At 44.2% G+C, this 24,838-nt stretch overlaps 1 protein-coding gene across 6 annotated transcripts in view; it reads left to right on the forward strand.

Annotated features, from left to right (window-relative positions):
- Positions 1 to 24,838, forward strand: part of LOC116974451 (neurobeachin-like) — a 395,937-nt gene that overhangs the window by 26,090 nt on the left and 345,009 nt on the right. For 5 of the 6 annotated variants that reach the window (XM_033022898.1, XM_033022900.1, XM_033022902.1 and 2 more), the window contains exons 5-11: positions 1,383 to 1,536; positions 3,336 to 3,344; positions 4,419 to 4,484; positions 4,763 to 4,943; positions 7,399 to 7,520; positions 10,813 to 10,920; positions 13,115 to 13,283. In XM_033022898.1, the coding sequence (XP_032878789.1) occupies positions 1,383 to 1,536; positions 3,336 to 3,344; positions 4,419 to 4,484; positions 4,763 to 4,943; positions 7,399 to 7,520; positions 10,813 to 10,920; positions 13,115 to 13,283 (809 nt within the window). The remainder of the gene's footprint in view (positions 1 to 1,382; positions 1,537 to 3,335; positions 3,345 to 4,418; positions 4,485 to 4,762; positions 4,944 to 7,398; positions 7,521 to 10,812; positions 10,921 to 13,114; positions 13,284 to 24,838) is intronic. The other variant, XM_033022899.1, reaches the window with a different exon arrangement.

Consider the following 24,838-nt stretch of genomic DNA (forward strand, 5'->3'; position numbering starts at 1 on the left):
CTCGACCCTTCTAGTCCGTGCCGAAGATAAGTGAGCCAGTACCTTCAGCAGCCATACATGCCCAGGCCATAATACCCCCACCACCGCGTTTCACAGATGAGGTGGTATGCTTTGGATCTTGTGCAGTTCCTTCTCTCCTCCATACTTTGCTCTTGCCATCACTGTGATATAAGTTAATATTCGTCTCATATGTCCACAAGACCTTTTTCCAGAACTGTGGTTGCTCTTTTAAGTACTTCTTGCCAAACTGTAGCCTGGCCATTCCTATTTTTGCGGCTAACAAGTGGTTTGCATCTTGCAGTGTAACCTCTGTATTTCTGTTCATGAAGTCTTCTGTGGACAGTGGTCATTGACAAATCCACGCCTGACTCCTGAAGAGTGTTTCTGATCTGTTAGACAGGTGTTTGGGGACTTTTCTTTATTATAGAGAGAATTCTTCTGTCGTCCCTTTGCAATTAGTAAGCTCACCAGTACTCTACTTCCTTAATGATGTTTCAAACAGTTGATTTTGGTAAGCCGAAGGTTTGACTAATGTCTCTAACCGTTTTATTCATGTTTCTCAGTCTCATAATGGCTTCTTTGACTTTCATTGGCACAACTTTGGACCTCATGTTGATAAACGGCAATAAAAGTTTCCAAAGGTGATGGAAAGACTGGAGGAAAGACTAGATGCTAAGAGCTTTCTTATACCTGCATTAAGGAGGCAATTATCACACACCTGAGCAATTACAAACACCTGTGAAGCCATGTGTCCCAAACATTATGGTGCCCTGAAATGAAACACTGCTTTAATTTCTACACGGTGAAATCAAAATGTATAAAAATTGCCTTTATTAAAATCTGACAATGTGCACTTTAACCACATGTGATTTTTTTCTATTACAAATCTCAAATTGTGGAGTACAGAGACAAATAAATAAATGGTGGATCTTTGTCCCATACATTATGGAAGGCACTATATCTTCTTATAAGCTCATTTGTGAAATGTATTTCTTTGATCAAGCTTATTCCTCCCTTTTTTTTCTTCGTCTTTAGAGTCTGTTTTGTCTTTTCGTATTTCTGTCATGGGACATATTAATGCTTTTAAGATCTGTACAAATGGATTACTATTATTAAAAATAATACTATTATTAAAAATACGAGAAAGATGTGCATAAGAACAATTGCCATCTGTATTGTATTATCAGAAGCTTTGGGAACCCTTCTTAAACTGCACAAAATTGCACTTAGGATCATTGTCTATCTTAACTCATTGGGCAACCAAAACATATCTTCAATGATTTCATTTACCAGTTAAATCTAATCAGTGCTTTCAAGTGATTTTGCAACTTCATTCTAGGAACTATGAAGTACTAACTTTTTAATAATTTATGTTGTTACAGTCATAGTACAAAGTCGGTGATGGATTTTGTGAATAGCAATGAGAATATTATTTTTGTACACAATACAATTCACCTCATTTCTCAGATGGTAGACAACATCATCATTGCTTGTGGTGGAATTTTGCCTTTGTTGTCAGCGGCTACATCCCCCACGGTAAGCAATGCCGTCAATGTCTTTGACTTTAATTGAATTCAACAATCTTTTAGAAGTGCTGCAAACTTGATGAAATATTTTTTCTGTATTGGGTAGATATCATTGTATTAAACTAAAGTAATTAAAGTTAAATATTTGTGTCGTATTTTACAGCATTAAACCAATGTATAATTAAACCATTCTTTTTAGGTTATGATGTGCAGAAATATACATATGATAAGAATATGAAACTTTGAAACAACGTATTGAACAGCTGACAGATGCAGTCCACGTTATTATTTCAATTTAAATATAAAATGGGCAGACCAGCAGTTTAACACGAATAAAAACGAAGGGAATTTTATTCGTTTTGTCAGCGATGCAGATATTTGTTTTTGGTTTAAGCAAGGGAGAAAACCACTCCATTTAATTCTCAGGCATTTTAATTATTTTAAATGATTTATGTCATGCACCTGGCTATTGTCAATTTTTTAAGCTCAGAGCAGAGGCCAGTGAACGGTGTGGGTTATTTTTTGACAGTACAGCAGGGCAATAGTTGTTGTTTCTGAAAAGAGCCCTCGACCGACCTTTCCTTGGTAAATGCTGAATGTCTGAATTGGTTTTGCTGGCAGATTAGAGATGGCTGAATGGAGTGAAGGTATCCTGACTATAGGGAAGGCTGTTCTCTTTGTGGAAGTAAGTTTCCAAGAGGCCATAATAAATTTGATGGAGCTTGAGTATTTCAAGAGGCGGCTGACTTGTTGTAGGAATATGTGCTGAAGCAGGTGAGCACAATACGTCTGGTGAAGAGTTTTTCATTGCATTTGTAAGAGATGTTTAATAGATTGAGGAATTTTTTGCCAAAATAGATATCTACTGACATGCAAATTCTTCTTATTCCAATATAATTACCTCATTTTTTAAACTATGCACAAAAATTGACCTTTACAATTAAATGTTTTTAATTGCTAATGTTATAATTTGGAGCCTTCTTCAGTCCATCTTCTTTCTTTGTTAGGCTGGCCTTCAATATTGAAGGAGACTTGCTTCCATTCTGATTTTTTGGGATTCTAATCAAATCATAAAATTCTGATGAAGCAAATGAGATTGAATGTTTGTGGATGTTAGTCCTTCATGGGATGTTAAGATAGAGTTTTAGTTTATTGTTACGTGTACCGATCGATATTCAGTGAAAAGCTTTTGTTGCGTGCTAACCATCAGCGGAAAAACAATACATTATTACAATTGAGCCATCCACAATGCAAAGATACATGATAAAGGGAATAGTGTGAATTACTTTGAGTGCAAGATAATGTCAGTAACGTCCGATCAAAGATTGTCTGAGGTTCTCCACTGAGTTAGATAGTAGCTCAGGACCACTCTCTAGTAACTAGTTGTCGGTAGGGTAGTTAAGTTGGCTTATACCAGCGGTGAAGAAACTTCCCTGGGGTCTCACTCTCAGGATTAAGCATTTAGATCTGAGATGAGTGAAATTTCTTCACTGAGGTGGGTGGTGAACCTGTGGCATTTTCTAGTGCACACGTGTGCAGAGGCCAAGTTGCTGAGAATATTTAAGCAGATAATTTTCTGCACACAAATGTCATTAACAGTGGGTGATAGAGCAAGAAATTGATGTGAAGTCGATAATTAACTTAATTGAATGGCGGAACAAGTGCGCGGACTGAGATGTCTACTCTTGCTCCTACTATTCTATGTATAGTTTGACTGAATTAATTGAGAACTATGATTTTAGAATTCATGATATTTATATTAATTAATTCTTTCATTTTCTTTTTGTTGCATTTTTGGTTATGACCCAGGGTTCTAAGGTAAGTACACCTACTCATTGAGTTTAAATTTTGAAAATCCATTGTATTGTTTCAATAATCACTTAATATTAGAACAGATATGATATTATTCATTAACATTCCCAAAATACTGTTAGAAGTATGTCGTTCCTGCAAATAGATTTGCTATCCCCTTCATGAGATTTGGAAGCAGGAACTATATATGGAAACAACAATGAAAAGGGAAACAAACGTTGAATTTCAGCATGGACTATTTCTTATTTATCCACTGGAACCTCAGCAAAGAAACCATAAAAACCCTTGTAATTCAGCATAAATATTTTCCTGAAATTTCTGAGAAACTTCCACTGAAATTATCGCAAATATTCCTTGTCTGAAAAAAATGTTTAATGCTATTTGTAAATGTTCTATCTCAACAAAAATAAATTATTCTTGCAGATAGTCACACATTCGGTTTAGATTTATTATTGTCACATATACTGAGGTACAATTAAAAGTTTTGTTTTGCATGCTATGTAATCTAATCATATAATACCATACATCAATACAATTAAGCCACACTCAAGTGCATAGGGAAAAGGGGAAGATGCAGTGCAGAATATATATTTGCAGCATTGTAGCGAGTTACAAAATTAAATGTAAGATAAGTTGTCCTCATTATCCCATAAAACAGAGAAAGTTTAGCTGTTTGAATTGTTACAGCTAGCAGAATCTGCCATACTTTACATAATTAAAATATGGACAATTTTAATCTTTACAATCTTCATTATTACTTTTCAGAAAAATCATAAAGCAGCAGTTTCTCTGAATTTGATTATGTTGATGTGTAGAATTTGTCACACATGCTTTTAAAAAATGCCCTCAGCTAAGCATCTTGAATTTTCAGAGAATACCCTGAACAGACTTTTATATCACAAGGGAATCTTTAAAATAAATAGGAAAAAAATATCCAAATTACATTTGAAAGTTAGAGTATATCATTTTGTAGTATCCCCCTGTGAAATTTTTTCCGTATTATTCATTCTCCGTTTTTATATACACTGTCATCCCCACTATTCCTGTCATTTTATGAAAATCCTTTGCTTTCTTCAAAAGGCAAATGCTGTGGATTCCAGAGCCTCAGTGGACAATGGGAGACTTCACAGCCCCGGTAAATCACTTGTAAGTTAAAAATTATATATGCTGCATATATATTTTGCTGAAAATAATGTGAGAATTGACCTTTTGATTCGCTTGATTTATAAATATATGTATTTATATATAGTTGTTAAATATATTAAAAGTGGGCTTCCTTTTGATAAATTCAAATTCACTATTTCTAGTTGAAATTTTATTTTTCATGATTGATTTTCAATTCTGCTCTCTGAACTGTAGAATTTTACCAGGAATAATTTTATGTTCAATTAACATAGGTATTTTCTCTGTGTTTTTTTTGAAAGACTGAACTGGAGAATATTGAGGCAACCCAAGGAATGTCAACCGAGACAGCAGTAACATTTTTAAATAGGTTAATGGCCATGGTTGATGTGTTGGTCTTTTCAAGCTCACTCAACTTCAGTGAGATCGAAGCAGAAAAAAATATGTCATCTGGAGGTTTAATGCGTCAGTGCCTGAGGCTTGGTGAGTCAGCGTATTTATGTATCAATGCAACAACATTTCAATATATCAGTTAAATAATTGATATTAATAAAGGTCATGGAGTACTACAGCATGGAAACAGGCCTTTCAGCCTAACTTACCCACGTTGACCAATATGCCCCATCTACAATAGACCAACCTGCCCATGTTTGGCCCATATCATTCTAAACCTATCCTATCCATCTACCTGTCTAAATGTTGCGATAATACCTGCCTCAACCTCCTCCGGCAAATTGTTCCATACACCCACCACCCTTTTTGTAAAGTTACCCCTCAGGTTCCTATTAAATCTTTCTCTCCTCACCTTAAACTTATGTCCGCTGGTTCTCGATTCCCCCTTCTCTGTGCAAACGACAGACGATAATATTTTACGGTCATTGTCTACCAGATTATTTAAATTACACGAGTTTAAAGACCACAAAACATCTGAACAACTGAGCTCAAAATAATATGAATGCTTGTACGCACGGACCAGACAGAACAGCAGAGCAACGGTGGAGGACACCAACAACGTCATCTGGCCAGGCCGACCCCTGTAACTCTGAGCTGGTGCCACCACCAGGACAACGGGCCGACATGGCCAAGTTAAAATATAGATTTTTAACAACTTTGGACTTGAATCGCACATAATGGCACAGGTAACTTGGAGACTTTAGTGTACTGTCTCAGTGCGATCTACTTTTCCTACAGTCTTATACTCGTATAATGTGTAGATTGTGCCTATGTATAATAAGATTTTTATTGAACCGTTTGTAAAATAGGAATTTAATTGTATCTAGGTACGTGACTATAAAATACTGTTGAGCCGTTGAATTAAAAAAGACACTACAAACGTTCAGCAAAACAGGCAGCAAAGGCATCCTTATCACTGACATCGGTTCACCAACCTGTAGTTATCTGGCTTATCCTTGCTGCCCATCTCAAAGGAACAACATTCGGTCTCCAGTCTGCTGGTACCTCACAAATGCCTCCTGCAGAGGCAAAAATCTCCATCAGCCTCAGCAATGTCCTCAGTTCTTTTGCCCACAATGTTCTGGGGTAGATCTCATCTGGTCCTGGGCATTTATCCACTCTTTTGGGCAATAAGGCCTATCACCCTTTTACCATTTTAATACTGACCTGGTCCAGACTAGCATTGTATCCCTTCCCGAAGTCACTGTCCTCCATATCGTTCTCCTTGGTGCAGAGCAATGAGAAGTGTTTATATAGATCCTTGTGCTAAAGAACCCCTAACTTCACAATTAGATTACATCCTTGGTCTCGAACGGAACCCACTCTTTCCATAACTATCCTTTTACTCCTGATATATTTATAACATTACTTAAATAGTTTCCGTAATCTTAACTGTCAAAGATATTTGATGTATTCTGCTTGGGTCGCTTACAACCCAATCGTATGAACAATTAAATCTCCAATATTAGGTAACCTCTAACTAAACCTCCTCCCCCCCCCCCCCCCCCCCCCCGATCTATCCCTCACCCGCCTTCCCCACCATTTTCCCCACTTGGACTCCCACCTGCTTCTCCTCTCGCCCCTGCTACTTTCTTCTCTCCGGCTTCACAATCTGCAACTCTTGAAACCTGTCTCACAACTTTTACTCTTATATCTGCTCAGTGTTCCAATTCAATGCCTACCAGTGTTCCAATTTAATGCCTAATCCCTACCTACCTATTACTGTCTACCTATGTCTGTGCACCTATTACTGAGCTTTGTCACCTATCCATGTTCTCCAGAGATGCTGCCTGACCTGCTGAATTACTTCAGTACTTTGCATCCTTCAAGGATATTTCATGACCTCTTGTTGCTCTCCTAATTTCTTTCTTCAGAACTCTTCCATCTCCTTTATATTCCTCAAGAGACTTGCTTAATTGTAGTTGCCAATTTAGGTCATATGATTCAATTTTTCCCCTGATCAACCCTTCAATAATCTTTGCTATCCAAGTTGACTTAATATTGCTATTGTTGTCTTTCACCCTGACTGGAACATGCATCCCCAGAACTTCCGTTCCTTCTCTTTAAATGGAGAGAATGGACAGATGACATCTTCAATTGGAATCCTACAGTGATGGGAGTTGGGGGGGGGGGGGGGGGGGGGTAGGACAAAGCTTGGCAGGTGATAGGTGGATATAGGTGATGGGGCGATTGGCAGATAAGTGACAAAGGCTGGAGGTGAAAAGGAGACAAATGGGTGTCAGATAAGGAGAGAAGAGAAGGAATAAAATATAAAGCTGGAGGGAGAGATAAGAGTGGAAGGTGCCGGGGCAGCAGGAAGAGGGGGAACAAGAAGGAATCTGTTGAAGCTTGGGTTGTATTTATGCATGGCACAATGTATTATTTTTTTCTGTATTTAATTCTGTACATCTTAAAATTATGATTTAAAATCGAGTTTGGTAATAAAACTATTGATCAATAGCCTTTCTCTGATTGTCTCTTACAGTTTGCTGTGTTGCTGTTAGAAATTGCCTGGAATGCCGACAGAGACAAAGGGACAGGTTGACCAAAATCTCACTGGCTAGCAATAAAGTGCACGAAAATCTTCAAAATGTAACAGGATCCAAGGTAACATAATTATTAATATTTCATCTGGATTGAAAAATACATATTCCGGTAGAGATTTATTCCGTGGACTCCGAAATCGTCTTACCTGAAAAATTTAATCTGAAAGAACTTTGCCCCGCTCCCCAATCCTCACTCCCTTCCTCCTCTTGCCCCTCTCCCCCCTCCTGCACACCCTACTCCTCCTCTCCCCCCCTCCTCCTCCTCCTCTCCCCCCCTCCTCTCCCCACTCCTCTCCCCACTCCTCCCCCTCCCCTCCCCAGCCTCTCCCCAGCCTCTCCCCCCTTCCTCTCCCCCCTTCCTCTTCCCCCCCCTTTCCCCCACCCTCTCCCCCCTCTACCCCCTCTCCCCCCGGTTCCCCCCCCTCTTCCCTCTGCCCCTCTCTCTGTGTTTCTGCCCTTCTCTCTGTGTCTCTGCCCCCTCTCTCTCTACCCCCCCCTCCCTCTCCCACTCTAGATGCACCTGCGAGTTGTGGGCTATGGGTGAGCAGATAGGGCGGGGATGGGGTAAAAGGAAAGAATGAATAATATTCATATAATATCAAGGGGGGTGGTTAGTGTGTGTGTGGGGGTGGTTTGTGTGTGTGTTGGGGGGGGGGGGTGTGGTTAGTGTGTGTGTGACGCCGCAGGCCGCCCCACCCCCACCGTAACTGCACGTTAAGGGGACGGGACCCAACGGGTCCCCCTTGGTCTAGTTACATTTAAAATTGTGTGATCAACACATTCTGCACACTTTAAATCATTCCCCTTCCAGTTTAAAATTATCCTGTTTTATTTCTAGGTATTCAGACATTAGATTATACAAATAACAATGTGTGAATTAATATGTCAATGTTGCCCTGAGTTAGCTGCTTCTCTCGGGGGTTGAGGAAACTTGCTTACACTCCACCTCTATGTGTTTTGGGATGGTCGATGAGTCTTATGTAGTATACACAGACACTGCCACTGATGAGGCAGATGGTGTTAGCCATGTCGGTATAGGTTTTCTTAGATGTTGTGTGATCCTCCCAATGTTTACACTTAGGGATGTGGAATTCTCTTTTTTTGGCCCACCGAGTCCACGCCGACCATCGATCACCCATTCACACTAGTTCTGTGTTATCCCACTTCCACATTCACTCCCTATACACTAAGGGCAATTTATAGAGGCCAATTAACAGACAAAACTATAAGTCTTTAGGATGTGGTAGGAAACTGGTGCACCTAGAAGAAGTACACGTGGTCACCGAGAGAAAGTGCAACTCCACACAGACAGCACTCGGATGCAGGGCAACATCCACAACTTTCAGCAATTTCCTGCTGTTTTTGCAGAGCTGTTCCCAAACCAAGCGGTGGTGCAACCCAATACAGGTGCACAACCTTTTATCCGAAAGCCTTGGGACCAGACACTTTTCGTAATTCAGAATTTGTCGGTCTTCGGAATGGAATTTTTTTAGCGTAGATTTTAATGGCTGGCTCAGTGGTAGAGTGCTCGGCTCATATCCGCAAGGTCGCGAGTTTGCGCCTTGATCCCGGCAGTTACTCGGTCGCGAGTTTGCGTCTTCAATGTAGTTTTTTCTAGCAGGATAAATGTCTGTATGAAATGCAGTGTAGGAGAGGTGTACTGACTGTGTGGGCAGAACTTCGGAAGTGATTGCCCACCAGTCTAAAAAGTCGCTGTGTCTCCCTGACCCTGGGATAGCAGGGGGCGATCAAACAGCACAATACCCCCCTCCCCCTCCAACTCCAGAGGAATCCGCTCCCCGATGGGCCGCTACGGCGACAAGTGGCAGTTTGCCCACAGCCCGAGCTGTGCCCCCTCATCCGCCACCCCAAGAACAAGACGTACCTTGCACACCATCAGCTTCTGCCCCTACGTGTTCCTCTGGAGTTGGAGCGGGGCTGGGCTGGAGTTGCTGCTGGCTGTGGGTCTCTGGGATCTCCGTGCTTGCAGTGGGCCTGGGGGTCGGTGTCCCGTTGGGCCTGACGTCTCCGGCCACCCCCCTGGACTGGAGCTGAGACTGTGAACTGTACCGCCCTCTGCAACTGCAAACAACCCCACTCTCCTGCAAGGGCGGTACAGTTCCCGGAGGATGGCAGGTGGCCGGAGACGTCAGGACCAACAGGAACCCGCTCCCCGATGGGCCCCTACGACGCCCCGAGCTGCGCCCCGTCATCCGCAACCCTGGTTCCTCTGTAGTTGGAGCGGGGCTGGGCTGCTGTTGGCTGTGGGTCTCTGGGATCTCCGTGCTTGCAGTGGGCCTGGGGGTCGGTGTCCCGATGAGGGGGCGTAGCTCGGGGAACGGCTTCTGGTGGTCCTGACGTCTCCGGCCAGTTTGCAGTTTTCCTCTGGAGTTGGAACGGGGCTGGGCTGGGCTGCTGCTGGCTGTGGGTCTCTGGGATCTCTGTGCTTGCGGTGGGCCTGGGGGGTCGGTGTCCCGTTGGTCCTGACGTCTCCGGTGACTGGCACGGTCCTGCTCAAAGATCCTATAGCGGAGCTATAAGATCTTTGGTCCTGCTGGCATCGCCGACTTGAAGACAGTGCAAAGCCCCCGCGCCGGTGCAATGAGCGGGGAGCTGGAGAGGGGAGGGAAGGGGTCACACACATGGCCGGGAAGCAGAGGGGTGTAGGTGGGGTGATACTGAAGCGAGCGACAATCTGCTGCTGCCTGCCCCGCTGAGTTAAAAAGTTCCCACGCAAGAATCACGAAACACTGTGTATCGTGAGTCTACCGTGGGAACTTTTTAACTCAGCGGGCAGGCAGCAGCATATTGTCAATTATTAACCCTCCCGCGCAATATACCCTCACCTTCTCTTTTATGAATGGGGATTTAGTTCCCCTTTCTTCGAGGACCGACCGGAGGTTCCGCTGTCACCTCTGCGGGCCGCCCTCGGTGAACGTTTTCAAGGACCTTTCTTCAAGGACCGAAAAAAATGGCCGCTATTCGGAGGTTTTCGTTATTTGGATCTTCGGATAAAAGGTTGTGCACCTGTAGTACGCTTTCTACAGTGCATCTTAAGTACTTTATCGCATAGAATCGTACAGCCCTTCGGCCCAAATTGTCCAACATGCTCCATCTAAGCTCGTCCCATTTTCCAGCATTTAGCTCATATCCCTCTAAACCTTTCCTACCCATGTACCTGTCCAAGTGTGTTTTAGTTTCTAATGAGTATCTCAGTAGCTATTCATTGTGTAACTGCCCAAACTGACTGACAATTTGCTTCAAACTAAAAGTTGCCTCTGCAGTCTCTTGTTTCTCTCCTGAGAAAACAATATTTGTCAAATGTTTTAAAATAAAATGTTAACTTATTTCAGACTGGTGTTGAAAATATCATTGGCAACCATTCTCCAATTAAAGACCCTGACAGATTACTGCAAGACGTGGACATTAATCGTTTACGGGCTGTTGTCTTTCGTGATGTGGTAATTTATTTACATTTTACTGTTGTGATCATTGGGTTTGCAGTTAGATGATTTGAAACAGTTACATTTTAATATTTTTGTTATACTACTTAGAATATAAAAATAGCCTTGACTGGAAACAATGGCAATGTGATTGATGAAAATAATATTGCAAGTAATTTAAAAATGGTGAACCTTTATTGGCCATTTAAGTTTACTAACAGGTTTGATTATTAAACCATTTAGTGCACTGATTTATTTAATTTTGATTGACCTTGAATCTTTATATTTAACACTGCATTTCTGTTGGTTTGATATCTGGAATCAAGTGAGCAAAACGGTTATATATTCTGTTTTGATCCTGCTAATAATGTATTTGGACTGTAGTTATTTACTAGATGGGAAATGGGAAAGCAAAAATAAAATTCTACACATGCATAATAGCTTGGTCAGCATATAATAGATAAATTATTGATTTATAAAAGATAAATGTATTGATTGCGTCACTTCAAAAATATCCTTGAGAAATTCTTAATTACGAGTGAAATATTCTCCTTTTGTACTTCAGGAAGTGTGTAATGTACCATTAATTTTTAATCATTAATAGACACCTTTAAGGAAGCAATTGCAATTTCTACTTTTCTAAGGCACAACATGACTTCCAAACATATTTAGCTCCTCCTGGTGGTCACTCAGAAATTTGTTAGCATGTGGAGAGAGAAGATTGCAGATAAAGGAACATTTATTTTGATGTATATTTAGGCTCATGTTTTATTGCTCCAAACTACTAAATTTAATGTTTTGGATTAATTAATATTAGGCATTTTCTGCAAATAATTTAATGTTTGGCCTCCTAGTTTTTAAAGTGAAATGTAAAAATTATAATTTTACCCAAAGTTCATGCCTGTTCCTCTGGATTTCCATTAAAACTGTCACATTTTAAAATTAATTAAAATTGCTCTGTGGCAATCCATTTTCCTTGTTATACATACTATAATCAGTGACATTAATTGCTTGGTGAAAGATACAGATCTAAAAATAAAAGCAGTAAATGCTGGACATAATGCTTCGAGGGAGAGTTGACCGTTTTGGTTGATGGTCAGATTCACAACAATAACTCTATTCGTTGCTATCTAGATGGTTCATAAACCGAAGATTAGATTATGAACATTAGACCTTACAGGAATATTTGATTATATTTCCATTCAACCAACTTTATGAATAAATGCAGTATCCCATAAGCTTTTTGAGAAAAGCATAATGTATACTTATTTTAAACCTTTGGAATGTTTCCGATAATATATTTGATTATTTTTGCTCTTTGCAAATGTTTCATTTATAGTGACAAAGTATTTTAGTTTTCCATTTTCTGCAGGACATTCTAAATAACATCATTTCACAAGTACTCTGGTATTATGTAAGAATGCATTGAATTTTGGAGAGTTTTAATTAATGTTTCCAGTATTATTTTTATTTCACTGAGGATTTCTTTTCATTTCTCATATCTTGAGATATATCTCCTTTACTGAATGTTGAAGCAAAATATTAGTATAGTTATTCCATGTCCTACTGACTAAAATGGCCATGCCCGAACCCGATCTTTAATGTGTGATGTCATGTTGCTTTATGAGGCTAGCCTGACCAAAAACATTAAATCTATTCCTTAACCTCAGAATAAAATCTCCTTTTAATTTGATTTTATCTGTCCTTATAACTGTATATATGACAAGACATGATGGTCAGGAGCACATACTCAGATCAATAAAATATTACATCTGCACTTAAGTCTTTGACACCATTTATGCCATCTAAACTCATACTGCCATCGTGGTGTTTTTGTTAATATAGACAATTACCCATCCTTGCTCAAAGTCGACCTATGATTCAATTAATACTGTCCAGGTTACCATCAGAACTCTTTAATTATGAAAATATATTGTAATGCTTTAAATTCCTCTACTTTATGTTCATATTCGGGCATTGGTTAATGACAACTTGTCTTATTGAATACTTTCACCTCTCTATTCCAGTACTGTAGCTTGCCTTGCTTTTTTAACTTAGCTGCTTTTAAAGTTAGCTTCTGGCTTCTGCAAAACTGCCGCACCAATCCCCAGCTGTCTAATGTAAAACTGTGATCTGCCATAGCTCCCTCCTGTTTTGCTTCTTTAAGTCTTTGCCCATCCTGATTGAAATGTATTGATTTTGTCTTTAATAGGATGACAGTAAACAGGCTCAGTTTCTGGCTTTGGCCGTTGTATACTTTATCTCCGTGCTCATGGTCTCAAAATACAGAGACATACTGGAACCGCAACGTGAAATTGCAAGATGTGGAAGTCAGATAAATCGAAATATTCGTCAGGAAATAAACTCACCAACAAGTACAGGTATGTGTTCTAAGCTTCCTTTTATTTTGCTGATGCAATTTCCATTTCTATATTTCAAGTTAATTAAAAAAAATACATTACAGTTAAAATGGATTTTGTGATTATCTGTCACTTCATAATATTGACCAATTGTGATTAATTAAAAAAGTTGTGTGAAAACTTTTTTATTACCAGTGCCGAAGTGCTAAGTGTGGCCTTGGGGTCAGAGCAAACTTTCCAGATCTGTGTATTTAATTGGTTGGTTTAAACTTTCAGCACAACAGCCACCAACTTAGCCTTTATCTTTGACAAATCACAAGGCATGCAGTGCCCTTGATGTCACGTTGTGTGGAGAAAATGTGTTTCTTGATCCAATAACCGCAGTAACAGGGAATAAGTGAGCTGTGGGCTCACTTGCACAAGTAATAGAAACATATAGCTTGGAAACAGGCCTGTGGTGATGGAACTGATTGGGTCTCTATTTAAGAAAGAACCAAAGGGCCTTGAGACCTTCCTGGTTGGGATTGAAGGTGTAAATGGACTGGATGTCTATGGTAAAGATGAGGTAATGGGCCTGAAGAATTGAAAGTTATTAAAGTGTTGAAGAGCATGTGAGGTGTTTCAGATATAGGTCAGAAGGGAATGTACAAGATAGGTTGGGGAGGGGTGGTGTAAGATAGAATCAAGGCACCATAGAGATGCGTTTGTTGGGGCAGGAGCAGGCAGAAACAATGTGTCTGCCAGTACAGTCCTCCTGCTTGTGGATTTGGGGGAAATAGTCTGAGAAAGGGTCAGACCTCAAACATTGCCAACCCATGTCCTCCAGTGAAGCTACCTGACTCGCTGAGTTACTCCAGCACTTTATTTCTTTTTTTGAAAACAGGCCTCTGGGCACTCGCCGTCAAGCACCCATTTACTCGAATCCTGCACTAATCCCATTTTATTCTCCCCACAACTTCATTAATTCCCCCAGGTTTTAACACTTATCTACGAGCAATTTACAAAGACCAATTAATCTACCACGGGATGTGGGAGGAATCTTAAATAACCCACAAGATCACAAGGAGAAGGTACACATTCTACACAGATACCAGCAATTGTATCCAATCACTGGAGCAGTGAAGCAGCAATTTGCCCCCACCTTTCTTCCCCCCCTCTGATGGATGCAGAGCCAAAACTTGGCCTATCCATTCCCTTCACAGATGCTGCCTCACCCACCGAGTTCCTCCAGCACTTTGATTTTTGTTCCACTCTTCCATCTGTGCTACTGTGCCACCCAAGCTGGGGTGCAAAGGCTGGCATAATCTGCACTCCACATTAGTCGCCTGTTCTGCACAACTGAATATTGTTCTGCTGCCTTGGCTCAGGTCATTACATGCAACTTATTGATGCGCTCATTTATGAGGGTAATCTCTGGCATTTTATAATCAACTCAAGTTTAGTGGTTAGCACTCGTTTCAAGCAGTAGTCCTGTCATCAGATCACATGCAGCAATATGCAGAGTATTCACTTGTATAAAGAGAAAAAACACCGATTTAGACTTCCAGAAACGTGAAAGCACGCTCAACCAGACTCAGGAACACTTTTGAACGTACCTGCCATAAGCTAGGGTACTGTCCGATTCACCTCTACCCCACTATGGACATTGCAATTGGTGAGCTCCAATGCTGAGAACTATATTCTGCATTTTGTATCTTCCCCATTGCTCTACCTATTGTACTTGTGTTTGACTTGATTTGGGTGCCACCAGATTTAACAATTGTCTGCCTTTAACCAGTGCTAATAACAATTTGGTTTCAATTAGTGAGATCTGGAAAACAGACATTTTTGTGCAGAGATAAAGTTGGAGTGATTCATGTCCATCAGCACATAATAGTTTTAGGAGCTTGGCACAGCATAAAATAATTTTATATTTTCAAAGGTAGACAAAAATGCTGGAGAAACTCAGCGGGTGAGGCAGCATCAATGGAGCGAAGGAATAGGCTACGTTTCGGGTCGAGATCTTTCTTCAGACTGATGTGGGGGGGAGCGAGAAAAAGAAAGGATGAGGCAGAGACAGTAAGCTGTTGGAGAGCTGGGAAGGGGAGGGGAAGGAGGGAGAAAGCATGGACTACCTGAAATTGGAGGAGTCAATGTTCATACCGCTGAGGTGTAAACTACCCAAGTGAAATATGAGGTGCTGCTCCTCCAATTTGCGGTGGGACTCACTCTGGCCATGGAGGAGGCCCAGGACAGAAAGGTCGGATTTGGAATGGGAGGGGGAGTTGAAGTGCTGAGCCACCGGGAGATCAGGTTGGTTATTGCAAACTGAGCGGAGGTGTTGGGCGAAGCGATTGCCAAACCTGCGCTTGGTCTCACCGATGTAGTGCAGTTGACATCTGGAACTGCGGATGCAATCGATGAGGTTGGAGGAGGTGCAAGGGGGACTCTGTCCCTGTTACGAGTGGGAGGATGGGTAGCGGAGCTACGGGATATAGAGGAGACCCTGGTGAGAGCCTCATCTATAGTCAAAGAGGGGAACCCCTGTTCCCTAAAGAATGCGGACATCTCCGATGCCCCAGTTTGGAACATCTCATCCTCGGTGCAGATGTGGCGTAGACGGAGGAATTGAGAGTAGGGGATAGAGTCCTTACCGGAAGCATGGTGGGAAGAAGTGTAGTCCAGCTGTCGGACAGCAGTCGGTTACCTGCGATGGAGATTGTGAGGTCAAGAAACGGTCGGGAGATATCGGAAATGGTCCAGGTGAATTTGAGTGCCTAATGGAAGTTAGTGGTGAAATGGATGAAGTCAGTGAGTTGTGCAGGAATTAGCACCAATGCAGTCGTCAATGTAGCGGAGGTAGACTGCCGACTGCCCCCTCACTGGAACCGCTGACCCTCGCCGCCTCCCCGGCCATCCGCTGACTGGGACTTCCAACCCTCCTTCCTACGCCACAGTCGTCTTCCAGTTCATCTGGGGGTCGAGGCTGACCCGGACTCCACTCCCCGCGGGCCTCCACCAGTGACTACACCGGCCCTCGCCACTCCACCGCCCACCAGTGGGCCGCAGTCGTCACCTTACCTGAGTCCTAGGCTCAGCATCGGGCTTGAAGTCTCCATGCTGCAAACCCTCGCACCAAAGGGTTTGACTGTACTGGGTCCTAGTGCTCCCTCTCTCCCCACCCCACCCACCCGCCAACACACACAGGGAACCCTAGTGGAGGTTCCACTGGGTCTTCCCCTTCCCCCTTGTACCATGTGACCCCAGCTACTCCCCATCCACACTATAGTCCTCATACCCCCCTCCTCCTTGACCACCCACCACACCCCTATCAGACATCGCTTCGGCCTCCGTCCACTCACCTGCCTTCCTCCAGCCCCATCCCCCACACTTGCCGTGTGCTCATTATCCCCCCTGACCTCCCCCTGTCTGATACCGAATGGTCTGTCTTCAGCAGAGGCCTCACCTTTGTTCCACACTGTCCCCACCTCAATGAGTTCCGTGTCCACCACGATGTGGAGCTCTTCTTCCGTCGCCTCCGCATCCTAAAGTTTTTCCATGGGAAGGAGTCCTCACCCCCCAGTGATGACCCCTTCTCCCGTCTCCAACGGACCCCCTCCTCTTGGACTCCCCCTCACGGTCATCTACCTGCTTTAGACATTTTCATTTTAAGCTGCCAGCAGGACATCAACCACCTCAACTTCTCCACTCCCCTTTCTCACTCTAACCTCTCCCCCCATGAACGTACAGCCCTTCGCTCACTCTGATACAACCCCGACTGGGTGATCAAACCTGCCGACTAGGGAGGTGCCGTGGTAGTCTGGCGCGCTGACCTCTACCGGTCTGAGGCCAGGCGCCAACTCCTACTTATCCTTGGACCATGATCCCACAGACGAGGCCATTATCTCAAGCACCATCACTGGCTTCATCGCTTCCAGCTCCCTGCCCTCCCAAGCCTCCAACCTTATAGTTCCCCAGCCCCGCACAGCCCGATTTTATCTTCTCCCCAAAATCCACAAACCTGTCTGTCCTGGCATACCCTTTGTTTCTGCTTGTTCTTGTACCACCGAACTCATTTCCACATACCTCGACTCCATCCTGTCCCCCCTGGTCAAATCCTTCTCTACCTATGTCCAAGACACCTCACACGCTCTTCCATCTCCTTCATGACTTCGGTTTCCAGGCCTCCACTCCCTCATCTTCACCATGGATGTCCAGTCACTCTACACCTCCATCCCCCACCAGGAGGGTGTTAAAGCCCTTCATTTCTTCCTCGACCGCAGAACCAACCAATCCCCGTCTACTAATACTCTCCTCGGCCTAGCGGAGCTGGTCTTTACTCTCAACAACTTTTCGTTTGACTCCTCCCATTTCCGCTAAATCCAAGGCGTAGCTACAGGCACGCACATGGGCCCCAACTATGCCTGCATCTTTGTAGAGTACGTCGAACAATGCTTGTTCGAGGTGTACCTTGGCCCTATCCCCGAATTCTACCTCTGCTACATTGACGACTGCATTGGTGCTACCTGCTGCACCCATGCAGAACTCACTGACTTCTGAGGGGGAGCTCTGTGATGAACAGCCTTAGGGAGGAGGACGGCTTGGTAACATCCTTGCAGACGGACATGCTGAGGATCTGCCAATCCTTTTATGCGGATTTGTACAATAGAAAGGCCACGGACAGCACCGCCTTCCAGAACTTTCTGCCTCACGGAGGTCTTGGAGGACAGCAAGCGGAAGAGCCTGGACCAACCACTGACCCTAGAGGAGCTGACTGGCTCCATCTGTTCCTTTGACTCGAGTAAAACTATCGGAAGCGATGGCTTACTGGCCGAGTTGTATTCGGCTCTGTGGGACTGGGTGGGCCCGGACCTGCTGGAAGTGTACAATGACAGGTTTCTGTCATATGCTGAGAGAATGGAGCGGCTGGGCTTGTACACTCTGGAGTTTAGAAGGATGAGAAGGGATCTTATTGAAACATATAAGATTGTTAAAGGGCCTATCCCACTTGGGCCATCACTTACGCGACAGGCCAGTAGTGACGGTCGCGCGATGGTCCTGCGAGAGTCGCGCCCGTCATCATGCGCCCGCACACGTCTGAGGCGCGTGACGTCATTTGAAGATGGACACAAAATGCAGGAGTAACTCAGCGGGACCGGCAGCATCTCTGGAGAGAAGGAATGGATGATGTTTCGGGTCGAGACCCTTCTTCTGTCTGAAAGAAGGGTCTTGACCCGAAACGTCACCCATTCCTTCTCTCCAGAGATGCTGCCGGTCCCGCTGAGTTACACCTGAATTTTGTGTCTATCTTCAATCTTCTTGGCCCCGCTCTGGGAGTAGGAGTGGGGGTGGATCCTGATCCACAACAGCTGTGAGCCCCAGGCTGAGTTCGACGATCGTTTGCCTGCTTCTGCTGCTGGTGGAGGTGAGACATTGCGTCACGCCAGGGTCTTGGGCCTGTCCCACATTGGCCGTCAGTTACGCAACAGGCTGGTGGCGTGCGAAGATTTCATGCAGGACGAAGTCCACACTCCTCCACGCCACTCCACACTCCTCCACACCACTCCATGCGCCCGTCCCCGCGCTACCCACGCGCTAGCAGGTCGCGTAAATGGTGCGCGAAAGACAGCCAATTGGGGCAGGCCCTTTAGGGTTTGGACACGCTAGAGGCAGGAAACATGTTCCCGATGTTGGGGGAGTCCAGAACCAGGGGTCACAGTTTAAGAATAAGGGGTCTCTGAGGATCTGAGGATATGACATGGACATCACACGCCGCAGCACTCGTGAGTAAGGCAAGGCAGCGCCTTTACCACCTCAGGCAATTGAGGAAATTCAGAGTGTCTCCGAGGATCCTCCAGTGCTTCTACGCAGCGGCTGTGGAAAGCATCTTGTCTGGAAATATTACCATCTGGTTTGGGAATTGCTCTGCCCAGGACAAGAAGGCTCTGCAGAGAGTAGTGCGTTCGGCCGAACGCACTATGGGAACTTCACTCGCCCCCCTGCAGGAACTATACATCAGGAGGTGCAACTCCAGAGCCAACAAAATAATGGGAGACCCCTTCCACCCCTGCAACGGACTGTTCCAGCTGCTATGGTCAGGCAAACGCCTCCGTTGCCATACGGTGAGAACGGAGAGGTTGAGAAGGAGTTTCTTCCCAGAGGCCATTCGGACTGTAAATCTCACCAGAGGGACTAACTTTACTGAACGTTTTTCCTTCCAATATTTAATATGTAAAAGAATATGTGTGTGTTTATGATTGTGTTTATAGTTTGTTTGGTTGTTTGTCTGTTTGTCTTTTTGCACAAAGTCTGCGAGCATTGCCACTTTTCATTTCACTGCACATCTCGTATGTGTATGTGACGAATAAACTTAACTTGACTTGACTTGATAAGCCATTTAGAACGGAGACGAGGAAACACTTTTTGTTTTGTGAGTCTATGGAATTCTCTGCCTCAGAGGGCGGTGGAGGCCGGTTTTCTGGATACTTTCAAGAGAGCTAGATATGGCTCTTAAAGATAGCGGAGTCAGGGGATTTGAGGAGAAGGCAGGAACGGGATACTGATTGGGGATAATCAGCCATGATCACATTGAATGGCGGTGCTGGCTCGAAGGGCCGAATGGCCTACTCCTGCACCTATTGTCTATTGTCTATTGACAGGCTTCTAGCCGGCAGCATGTCAGACTCCATGAGGAAGGGCAGCATCACCCTAATCTCATCACGCAGAAGGGGGAGATGAATGATATAAGGAATTGGAGACCCATCACATTGTTGAATGTTGATTATAAGATCCTGTCTAAGGCCATCGCCAACCGGGTCAAGCCTGCTCTGGGACGGGCGATCCACCCGGACCAAACCTGTGCTGTACCCGGCAGGAAAATCTCAGACAGCCTGGCGCTGCTGAGAGATACCATTGCCTACGAGCAGGACAGATGGGAGGATGCCTGCCTAGTCAGCTTGAATCAGGAGAAGGCCTTCGACAGGATATCACACACATACATGAGGGACGTGCTCTCCAAAATGGGCTTTGGGGAGGGAATCAGAAATTGGATCCAACTGCTCTACACCGATATCTGTAGTGCAGTCCAAATCAATGGGTGGGAATCAGACAACTTCCCCGTCAGGTCTGGAGTCAGGCAGGGTTGCCCTCTCTCCCCTGTCTTGTTCGTCCGTTGTATTGAACTTTTTGCCGAGTCCATCAGGAAGGACGCGAGCATAAAAGGAGTGACATTGCCAGGCAGTGGGGGGACTCAAGTCAAAACCTCCCTGTACATGGACAATGTCGCCGTCTTCTGCTCGGATCCAGGGTCGGTCTGCAGATTGATTAGCATCTGTGACCAGTTTGAATCGGCAACGGGAGCCAGGGTGAACCACAGGAAGAGCGAGCCCATGCTCTTGGGCAACTGGCTTGACTGATCTTCCATCCCCTTCACCATCAAGCCTGACTTCTTGAAGGTGCTGGGGATCTGGTTCGGGGGGGCTGAGGCATGTGACAAGAATTGGCAGGAGCGGATAGCCCAGGTGGGGAAGAAACTGGAGCTGTGGAAGCAGCGCTCCCTCTCCATAACGGGGAAACATTTGGTCATTAGGTATGAGGTGCTCTTGGGGCTGCTGTACTTGGTGCAAGTGTGGCCTGTCCCTCTCTCCTACGCCACAGGGATCACCGGGCCGTCTTTCAGTTCATCTGGGGTTCGAGGATGGACCAGGTACGATGAGCCACAATGCACAAGTCGGCTGACAATGGGGGTAAAAGCGTGCCCAATGTTGCCCTCACCCTGATGGCCACCATCGTGTGTGGCTGCATTCGGCGGAGCGTAGAGCCAAGGCACGTGGGCACCAAGTGTCACTACCTGCTGAGGTTCTACCTGTCCCCGGTGTTGCGAAGGATGGGCCTGGCGCAGTTGCCAACAAGACAGACATTTATTGTCACATGTACCAATTGGTACAGTGAAATTTGTGGTCACCATACAGCCATGCGAATAAGAAAAGAGCACAGAACACGATAGTCTTTAACATAGACATCCCCACACAGCGGAATCAAAGTTTCCCACTGTGTGGGAAGGCAGCAAAGTTCAGTCATCCTCCTCTGTTGTTCACCCGTGGTCGGGGGGCTCCCGAACCCCTCGCTGTCGCCACCACGGCCCTATGTTCAGGCCCGCTCGCCAGATGATGGAACTCCGACGTCGGAATGGGAGAACATTCTCAGCGGCTTGGACTTCCGAATCGGCCACTTCCTACCGGAGACAGCAGCTCCTGAAGTCCACAGGCCGAGCTGGGCGGATATTCACGCTGGCGGCCCTCGGCAAAGGGATCCCAGGACTCCGCGATGTTGGTCAGCGCCGCCCGCGCTGGAAGCTCTGCAAACCACAGCTCCACGATGTTGAAGCAGCAGGCCCAACACTCCGGAGCATCAAACGGCGATCCAGGTAAGGCATCGCCTGCTTCATGGTGAATCCAGTGCTGCACCACTGCTGAAGCTTTGGTCTGGCAGGAAAGGCCGCGCCAATCCAGTTGGTAGGCCGCGAGGAAGGTTGGTGAAGATGCGACTTGGAGAATAGTCATATCCTCGCCATCAAGTGACTGAGAGCGGTTTCCCCCTTACCCTACCCCCCTCCCCCACATGGAAATACAAAAAGAGTCCTCCAAAACGTACTTTTGAACAAACTAAAAAAAATATAGAAAAACAGACAGACTGTAGGCAGAGGCTGCCATCATGCGGCGCCCCTAGCGGCTATTGCAATGCCATGCAATGTGCCAGTCAGCTGTGAACAATAACCAACCTGATCTCCCGGTGGCTCAGCACTTCCACTCCCCCTCCCATTCCGAATCCGATCATTCTGTCCTGGGCCTCCTCCATGGCCAGAGTGAGTCCCACCGCAAATTGGAGGAGCAGCACCTCATATTTCACTTGGGTAGTTTACACCCCAGCGGTATGAACATTGACCTCCAATTTCAGGTAGTCCTTGCTTTCTCCCTCCTGCCCCTCCCCTACCCAGCTCTCCCACAGCCTACTGTCTCCGCCTCTTCCTTTCTTTTTCCCAGGCCCCCACCCCCCTCACATCAGTCTGAAGAAGGGTCTCGACCCGAAACGTCGCCTATTCCTTCGCTCTATAGATGCTACTCACCCGCTGAGTTTCTCCAGCATTTTTGTCTACCTTCGATTTTTCCAGCATCTGCAGTTCTTTCTTAAACATTATATTTTCAAAGGCAGTTTGCAAATATTAGTGATTGATGAGGAGGAAGGGTTGGAGGAATATTGGTTCAGTGAAGAAGGATGCAAAACTTGCTCTCTGTTCTGTTCTTTTTTAGCTGATATTTTTAAGCTGGTATGATTTGTTCAGTTTCAAAATCATTCTGAAATTTCACTATTGCGAGAATCTACATTATGTAAGTTGTTATCTTTCAACCAAAAGTTAGGAATCATTTAAAGAGACAAATACTTGCCTTACTGGGGAGCTTAAAGCAATGGATTAATCTTTGTGAATATTATTTTGATCGACTATTTGTTTCTCCCATGAATATGTACGAAAAAAATGAAGTGTGTTCAATTAATCTTTATGTTACAGTGGGAGCTATTTGCTGCTAAAATTGTCAAATAGTAATTCACTTCCAGAAGGCATGAAAAATGAATTAAAGTGATGAAACGATTCTAGTAGTGGTGGCTTGCGAGGCTGTTATGGTACTTAACATTATAGTTAAGCTGAACTAATGTAAAACTGGACCACAGTACTCCAGTTGTCTTCCTGCTCAACGAAAGGACAATAACCTTATTTGTGAGTGGCCTCCAGCAATCCCTTCAAGGTATACTGGTTAGGCTGTGGAAAAACTTAAGTTGAAAACCCATGATATCTGTACAGTGATCAGTTGATAACGAGATACAAGAGGCTGCAGATGTTGGAATCTTGAGCTAAACGTGAGTAACTCCGAAGTTCCTGCAGCACCTCTGGAGAACAGGAATAGTACTGATTCGAGGTGCTTGCTTGGCAAATTGATGCAGACAATCTTCAGGGTGGCACTGTGACATAGCAGTAGAGTTGCTGCCTTACTTCAGTAATTCAAGATGTCCAATGTAATTTCAATGTAATCACAAGGAACTGCTGATGCTGATTTACGGAAAAAGCCACACGGTGCTGGAGTAACTCATCCGGTCAGGGTGCATCTCTGTAGAATATGGAAAAGCAATGTTACGGGTCAGGACCCTTCTTCAGACTGATTGTAACAGGGGAGAGAAAGCTGGAAGAGAGGTAGGGGGCGGGACAAAACTGGCCATGGGATAGATGGAGACAAAATGTATGAAGAAACTGCAGATGCTGGTTTACACCGAAGATAGACACAAAATGCTTGAGTAACTCAGCGGGTCAGGCAGCATCTCTGGAGAAAAGGAATAGGTGACGTTTCGGGTCAAGACCCTTCATCAGACCTGAGTTATTCCAGCACTTTGTGCCTTTTGTTTTCTTTCAATGTAATTTAAACTTGTTTCTGTGGTTAACTTGCAACTTACTGCATTTGCATATGTGATTGAGAACATTTATTATAATTGCATTATAATATCTGATTATTCATTGGCTTTGGTGATTGATGTGCTTAGTGTTGCCATTTCATCAAATCAATTGCAATATAGGGCAGAAATGCACTTTTGTTTTCATACTAAAAAAAGGAAAAAAGGATAGTGCTGTGGATAAAAAAGAAAACAATACGTGGTTAGACAGTTTGGTTAAAAAATAACACAAAAATATGAATTTTGGGTTTTTAACTTTGAATATTTGTTTTCTGATGCCCTCTGGTGGCGAAAGGTGCAGTTGGCTTTTGAAAGTGGAAATGTAAAACGTATTTGCCCAAATGACATGGGTATGCAGCACATTAGTTTAATAGTTTGAATACTTATGGTTGAATTAAATATATTTTGTATGACACATCCCTCTGTATTCCCAAAATATTCTAGAACAGCTGAGGGCAAAAAATGTTATCTCTCAGATCTCTGTATTATATATTGAGATGTTTTATTTTAATAGCACGTACTACAATTGTGCTGGTTAAGATTCTGAAACAATAAATATTTATGACCAATATTAGAATTAAGCTTTGCCTGCAGAATCATTTTGATTTAAATTTTTACCAGTGTTTTTGACATGTCACCTCTAGGAATTTGAACTTTTTTTTCATTTAGGAATTCATATGCTTCTTTGTAAATAAACAATAGTTTCCTTTTATCACTTTTGTATATGTTTTATTAATTTCTGATATACTGTGACATTTATACAGCATCATTTAGATTTCTTCAGTAACGTTATGATCTTCCTTGAAATGTGCCTGCTCAAAGTTCAGAGTAATTACAAGAAAAGGAGTCACAGAGTTAGAGTCATACAGCATGGAAACAGGCCTTTCAGCCCAACTCGCCCATGGCGACCAATATGCCCCATCTACACTGGTCCCACCTGTCTACGTTTGGCCCATATCCCACTAAATCTTTCCTATCCATGTACCTGTCCAGATGTCTTTAAATGTTAGACCAAGTGCAGACCCGTTGGGTCTGTTCCCCCAACGTGTGGTTGCGGGGGAGGGGGGGGGGGAAGGCTGGGGGTGGGCGGCATGCGGCGT

The sequence above is a fragment of the Amblyraja radiata genome, chromosome 6 (assembly GCF_010909765.2).
Source record: "Amblyraja radiata isolate CabotCenter1 chromosome 6, sAmbRad1.1.pri, whole genome shotgun sequence".
In the NCBI taxonomy this organism is placed as follows: domain Eukaryota; kingdom Metazoa; phylum Chordata; class Chondrichthyes; order Rajiformes; family Rajidae; genus Amblyraja; species Amblyraja radiata.